This window comes from Papio anubis, chromosome 7 (genome assembly GCF_008728515.1).
Source record: "Papio anubis isolate 15944 chromosome 7, Panubis1.0, whole genome shotgun sequence".
NCBI lineage: Eukaryota > Metazoa > Chordata > Mammalia > Primates > Cercopithecidae > Papio > Papio anubis.
Genome location: NC_044982.1, coordinates 41,668,766 through 41,675,720, shown reverse-complemented (window position 1 = coordinate 41,675,720; position 6,955 = coordinate 41,668,766). Strand labels below are relative to the sequence as shown.

At 39.5% G+C, this 6,955-nt stretch overlaps 1 protein-coding gene across 10 annotated transcripts in view; it reads left to right on the top strand.

The window, feature by feature from the left end:
* Positions 1-12: 12 nt before the first annotated feature.
* The window catches only part of CHURC1 (churchill domain containing 1), a 27,411-nt gene continuing 20,468 nt past the window's right edge, over positions 13-6,955 (top strand). For 3 of the 10 annotated variants that reach the window (XR_002523391.2, XM_017961253.3, XM_021941310.2), the window contains exon 1: positions 188-483. Coding sequence is in view for 9 of the 10 variants with exons in the window: in XM_017961253.3 (XP_017816742.1) it covers positions 331-483 (153 nt within the window). In the remaining variant the exon portion in view is untranslated. The other 7 variants (XM_017961255.1, XM_021941312.2, XM_009211737.4 and 4 more) reach the window with 7 other exon arrangements.

Below are 6,955 nucleotides of genomic sequence, written 5' to 3'. Positions count from 1 at the left end.
GGGGCAGAGACTTCGGCTCGGTTCCCGAGACGGAATATCCAGTAGTCGAGTAGTTGGGCGCATGCGGCAACCATATCTCAGCTCTCGCGAGGTTTCGTCTTCCCGGAAGTGTTGGAGGGCATTCCATGTTGACCTCGTCGCGATGTGTGGCGACTGTGTGGAGAAGGAATATCCCAACCGGGTGAGCGACTGGGCGCTCCCTTGGCCCGCGGCCGGCCCCCGAGGTGTCTCACACCCCAGGCTGGCCTTCCCAGAGAGGCCGTTCGCGGGGCGGACTTGGCCGCACTGCCCGTCCCGGTGACCCGGTAGCGGTATTTAGGCACACGGGGGATGGCCTGTGGCGGTCAGCGCCTCTGGTCCCCGCCCTGGCGGCTGACCTCAGCTGTCGTGGCCGTTCTCTTGAGCTCCAGGGAGCAACAGAGGAACCCCAGCACCGCCACAAACCCGGTCGACAACCGAGGGACTCCCTCACCCCCACTACCGGTATCCTCAAGCTCGATTTGATGAAGTTCAATTTTCTTACCGAATTCTAGCGCTGGAGGGGACCTCTGAGGTCATGTGTTCTAACACTTTTGCGGATGAAGAAACCAGTGCCCAGAGAGGGGAAATCACTTGCTGAAGTTTACATTCTGGATGAGAGCCAGGACTAGAATTTAGGTTTCCTGACTGTTACTACCTTTTAAATCTCAGTGACTTTCAGATTCAAAGCTTGTCTATTCTCATTTATTCAAGGCATCCTTGTTGAACATTTATATATGTGTAGTTAGATTACTTTGCTAGGCCAGAAAGGAATTATTTCTCCTCTCTTTGAGACAGGGTCCCACTGTTGCCCAGGCTGGTCTCAGATTCCTGGGATCAAACTATCCTCCCGCCTTGGCCTCCGAAAATGCTGGGATTAATGGCATGAGCCACCGCGCCCAGCTGGATTCTTTATTTCAGAGAAGAAATTAAAAGGCAGCTTTGGTGCTGCCTAACAGCTTACAGTTTTGGGAAGTATGTGACTAACAAAAATGAGTACCTCAGTTCAGAAATGCTATTCAAGTTTAGGGAAAGAGGAGGGCAATAGGAGATAGTGCTGTTCTCCCCTGAGAAAAGATGGACATCATCTGAGGCTTGAAGGGCAGTTGTAATTAGGGTAGAAAAGAAGGTGAGGAGCTGGAGGATGGGGGAAAATTACAGGAATGGAATTTGTGCATTGGTTGGGAGGGAGAAAATCTCTGTAGTTGCTTATGTCTTAGTATCTTATGGGTAATACTTAGGCTTTTGAGTAGCTTGTATAGCAGTATGAATTCTCATGGTACAACTACTTTGAAAAAACGGGTGAGCCTTATAAAACACAGAAATGACCCAGCGATTCCCATTCTAGAAAAATGCATGTGTATATGCTTCTGAAGACCTATAAATAAGAGTGTTCATAACAGCATTATTTTTGTAGTAGATTGGAAAAGTAACTGTGATATATTCATTAGAATGGAACACCATTAATGAATGAGGAATGGAAATGAATGAATTAGAGCAGTAGTTCTCTACCAGGAGTGATTTTTGCCTGTTAGACATTTGGCAATATCCTGAGACATTTTTTGGTTGTCAAAAGGTGAAGTACTACTGACTTCTAATGGGTGGTGCAAGGGATGCCCCTTAACATCCTGCAATACATGGGACAGCCACTACAACAAAGTGTCACTCCCAATGTCAATATAGTGCGGAGGTTGAGAAATCCTGAATTATAGTCATGAAACCAAACTAGAATTACCAGCAACTTGAAGTCTTACAAATAGTGTTGATGAAAGAACACATAAAGTATAATTCAAAAAGAGGCAAACCAAAATATATTATTTAAGGATGTACCTGGGTGGTAAAACCGTAAGGAAAGCGCACAATTACTGTTAAGTCGAGATAGTGGTTACTCCTAAGGGATTAGGGTGTGATCAAGAAGGGTCACATGAGAAAAAGTCTTCCGGGGTACAAGCAGTGTTTTATTTCTTGATTTGGGTGGTGGTTCTATAGATGTTCACTTTATAATTATTTCTTATTCTCTACATTTATGTTTCATGTACTTTACAGTGTACTCTTTCGTTTTTTTAAAGTTTAAAAAGATTTTTATGAAACCGGTAATAAACATGGGATATTATAGGACCATGAGGGAGAAGTTTGCAGTAGAGAATATTAAAGAGAGTAGGTTGGATTCTTAAGAGTGCAGTTATTGTAAAACTTAAAAGTCATATTGAGAAGTTTAGAGTTTACATGTTAGGCATTGGGCAACCATCAAAATTTTAGTAGAGAAATGATTCTGAAATCTGTTATTTAGGAAAATGAATCTTATGGCTGAATGTTGAAATGGTGGAATAGAGGGTGTGTAAAGAGAGAACTCCACAGAGCGTTTCAGGAGCCATGGCAACAGTAGTGTAGGCATGAGATAATGAAGACCTTATTTCAAAGAAAGAATTAGGCCGGGCGCAGTGCTCACACCTATAATCCCAGTACTTTGGAAGGCCAAGGCAGGTGGACCGCTTGAGCCCAGGACTTTGGGACCAGTCTCAAACATGGCAAAACCCTGTCTCTACAAAAAAATACAAATAGGCCGGGCACATTGGCTCATGCCTGTAATCCCAGTACTTTGGAAGGCCAGGGCCGGCAGACCACCTGAGGTCAGGAGTTCAAGACCAGCTTGGCCAACATGGCGAAACCCTGTCTCTACTAAAAATATGAAAATTAACTGGGTGTGGTGGCACACACCTGTAATCTCAGCTACTTGGGAGGTTGAGACAGGAGAATCACTTGAACCCGGGAGGCAGAGGTTGCAGTGAGCCGAGATCACGCCACTGCACTCCACCCTGGGCGACAAGAGCAAAACTCTGTCTCCAAAAAAAAACACACACACAAAAAAAAACCCCCACAAGTATTAGCCAGGCATGGTGGCATGCACCTGTAGTCCTAGCTACTTGGAGGCTGAGGCAGGAGGTTGCAGTGAGCCATGATCATGCCACTGCACTCCAACCTGGGCAATAGAGCGAGACCCTGTTAAAAAGGAAAAAAAAAAAAAGAATTAACAAGATTCAACCAGTTTAATGTAGAAGAGAATAAGGGGAGACCTGTACATGATCACATGATCTCAGGGTTTTCAGTCTAGGCAACTGGGATGTTGGAAGTATCATTACAGAAATTGGAGGCATATGGGAAGAAGAAAAAAAATTGGGGACAAATGGTCAAATTGTTATTAATATCATGCTTCACCTGAGGTTGAGAATATCTGAAGGGTCAAGTGAATATATAAGACTGCAGTTTGGGTACAGCTACATAGATAGACGAGTCAGTCAACAAAATAGGATTTGTTCTCTAAAGAAAAAAATTTAGATAATCAAGGACTGAGCTCCAAAGACTAAATTAACTTCAGAAATGAAAATAAAGAAAGTATAAGGAAGAATAGTAGAAAAAGGGATTGAGGTGATTGGAAAACCAGGAGAGTGCCTTTCAAAGGCACTTTTCTCTGATTTTATTCTGTTCTAAAATAATTAAAAGACTGTCATGAAGAAGAATTAAACTTTTCTTTGGAATTTTAGAAGGCAGATTTAGAAATAATTCGTGGGTGGATGTTATGGGTCTTAGACTTTGAATCAGAATAAAGAACATTCTGACATTTCAAAATGGAATGAGTAACTCTTAAACGAATTAAGCTCTCTTCCTATTGTTCAGTAGAGACTAACTGACCATTTGGAATGTCAAGGATCCTTCCAACTCTGGGGTTCTTTGAAGTCATGACCTATTTTTAAGTGCAGTAGGAGCAGAAGCCCACTGCTTTTGCTCAGCTTTGCAGAAGCTTAGCAAAGGGAAGGGTAATAAGATGGTGGGCTGGGCCTGGTGGCTCATGCCCATAATCCTAACACTTTGGGAAGCCAAGGCACAAGGATGGCTTGAACCAGGAGTTTGAGACCAGCCTGGGCAACATAGTGAGACCCCATCCTTACTAAAAATAAAAATTAAAAAACATTAGCCAGGCGTGGTGGTGTGTGTCTATAGTTCCACCTACTTGGGAAGAGGCTAAGGCAGGAGGATTCCCTCAACCCAGGAGTTCGAGGCTCCAGTGAGCTAAGATCACACCACTGCACTCAGGCCTGGGCAACAGAGCAAAACCCTGTCTACTTAAAACAACAACAAAAAAATCATTTGTTGGGAAGCTCTAAGTGTAGAATGAGTAAGTAATAGTTAATTATTTATCTTTGATTACATAAAGTTGTTTGGAGTTTTGTCATTTATTTTTACAGACTAGGAATATACAGTACTGAATTCTTAATGGGGCTCTGGCCTACTTGCTTATAATGTTAACACTGAGAATTTGAATTCAAACATGAGTCAAGTTGGAAATGAACCATACTAATGTTTTGAACCCAAATGTTTTTTAACTCAACTGCGAACCACATTTTTTTTTCCTTCAGGAAAGCATTTAGCAAACCGGTCGGAACTAAACTCTACTACATTTTCTAAAATTACTGAACAGGCACAAAATTGTAATAAAATATTTTTCATATCAAACTGGAAATGAAACTTCATATATTTTAATTTCAGCTTTAAATTTTGTTAGTAATGCAACAGGAATACAGAAATACATTATTAATCAGTGGGGAAAAATCAGCGTTAGTGATACGTTTAAGTTTAAAATTACATGTTTTATATTTGTCGTTTAAAACTAAGCTGCCAAATTTCATATACTCAAGTTGTTGCTTAGTAGATAACATTAAACCAGATTTAATTAAATGCTGAATAATATATAATTAGCAAAACAGTTGTAAAATGTTACTCTGCATCTTAAAATTTATAGTTATATGTGCCTGTATTTAAAAAGTATACTCTTCAATCAATTACCTAACTTTCCACTTAAGCCAATGGAAAAACGGGCTGGGTATGGTGGCTCACGCCTGTAATCCCAGGACTTTTCAGAGGCCGAGGCTTGCAGATCACTTGAGGTCAAGAGTTTGAGACCAGCCTGGCCAATATGGTGAAACCTGGTCTCTACCAAACAATGCAAAAATTAGCTTGGCATGGTTTTGTGCACCTGTAATCCCAGCTACTTGGGAGGCTGAGGTGAGACAATCACTTGAACCCAGGAGGCAGAGGTTGCAGTGAGCCGAGATTGTGCCACAACACTCCAGCCTGGGTGACAGAGTGAGACCCTGCCTCAAAAAAAAAAAAAAAGAAAAGGAAAGAAAAAGACAATGGAAAAAAAGAGCAGACTGAACCCAAAGCAAGCAGAAGGAAGAAAATAATAAGGATCAGAGTAGAAAATACTGAGAGAATACAATAGAGAAAATCAATGAAATAAAAAGTTGGTTCTTTAATAAAAACCATATTTTCCATTTTTAAACATTCCCTGGCAAAATATATACATTAGCAGAACTCCAAACAACTTTATGTAATCAAAGATAAATAATTAACTATTACTTATTCTCTACCTGTAACTTGTATCATCTGAAATAATTTGCTGGAAAAAAATTAATCCAGTCTTTATCAGAATAATTAGAACTTTCTCGTAAGATTTTATAACATACTCTCACATTAATTATCCTCATAGTTTTCAGCCATTTCTTCTTGCGCACTTGTATACCTTTACAAATCCTTAACCAGGATTTATCTGAATCAAATTTTCTAAGGGTACTTAACATGTCGACTTTTTTCCCTTTCTTCTTGAAGTTGTTATGGTCTACTGTTATTATTGTGGAATTGATTTGAATTGCATTCTTTTTCCACCTGTTATGGGAGCCAGAAAACCTTACCTGAATAATGTGTGCTTTAGTTTACTTTCCCAAATTTGGATGTTAGTAGTCTTGCCTTACCTAGTAAAAGAGCTACGCCTCACTGATGAAGGTTACTCTTGCTGCTTTCAAATGACCAGGGCTCTTAAAGAAAGTCCCATCCGCTTCTTATATACTGTACTTGTATTTTGCCATTTGAAGCATTTACTTCCCAGAGAACAGATACATAGATACTTCTCCTCCTTCAGTGTTTCCTTAGAGTCACATTCTGCCTACTTACACAGTCAGATTACAGAGGCTAGGCCACATTGTGCAAGGAACCTGTGTCTGGATGCAGTCCAGTTCAGAGTTATATTTATTTGAAATTGACATTTGGATCTTTTTAAAAACTGTTTTGCTTTCCTTAATTTTTTGGAGTCCTTGGCAGTCAGCTTTTATAGATTCAAGGGAATCCCAATTCAAACTCCAGTAGACTTTTTTGTAAAGTGTGTAAACTGATGTTAAAATTTACATGAAACTGAAAAGAACCAAGAATAGCCAGTTTATAGGATGTAAACTACCTGATTTAAAGACTTACTATAAAACTGTAGTAATCAAGAGAGTTTGATATTAGTGGGAAGGTAGATATATATATCAAGGGAACAGAATAGTCAAAGCAGACCCACATATATGTGGTCATTGACTTTTTTCTACAAAAGCACCATTGTAATTCAGTGGGGGAAAAGATAGTCTTCAACAAATCTTGCCAAAACAACTGGAAATCCATATGGAACTAAATAAACCTTGATCGTTACCTCATATATAAAATTATTTCAAAATGGATTATAAACCTAAACCTATAAACTAAAACTGTAAAACTTCTAGAAAAAAACATAAGAAACTTTTTGCAACCCTGGGGTAAGCAGAGATGTCTTAGTAGAAAAGAAGAAAAGTAGAAGAGAAATTATAAAAGAAAAAATGATAAATTGGACTTTATGAAAATCAAAACTTGTTTGATCATCAGAAGAAACCATTAAAAAAGGCAAATCAGTGATGGAGAAAATATATTTGGGAAAAAAACTTGTGTCTAAGATATATAAAGGACGCTTATAACTCAAAATAAACAACCTAACTTTTTGAAAATGGGCAAAAGACTTGAATAGACACTCCATAAAAGAAGATACATGAATAAGCACCATGAAAAGATACTCAACATCATTAGCCATCAA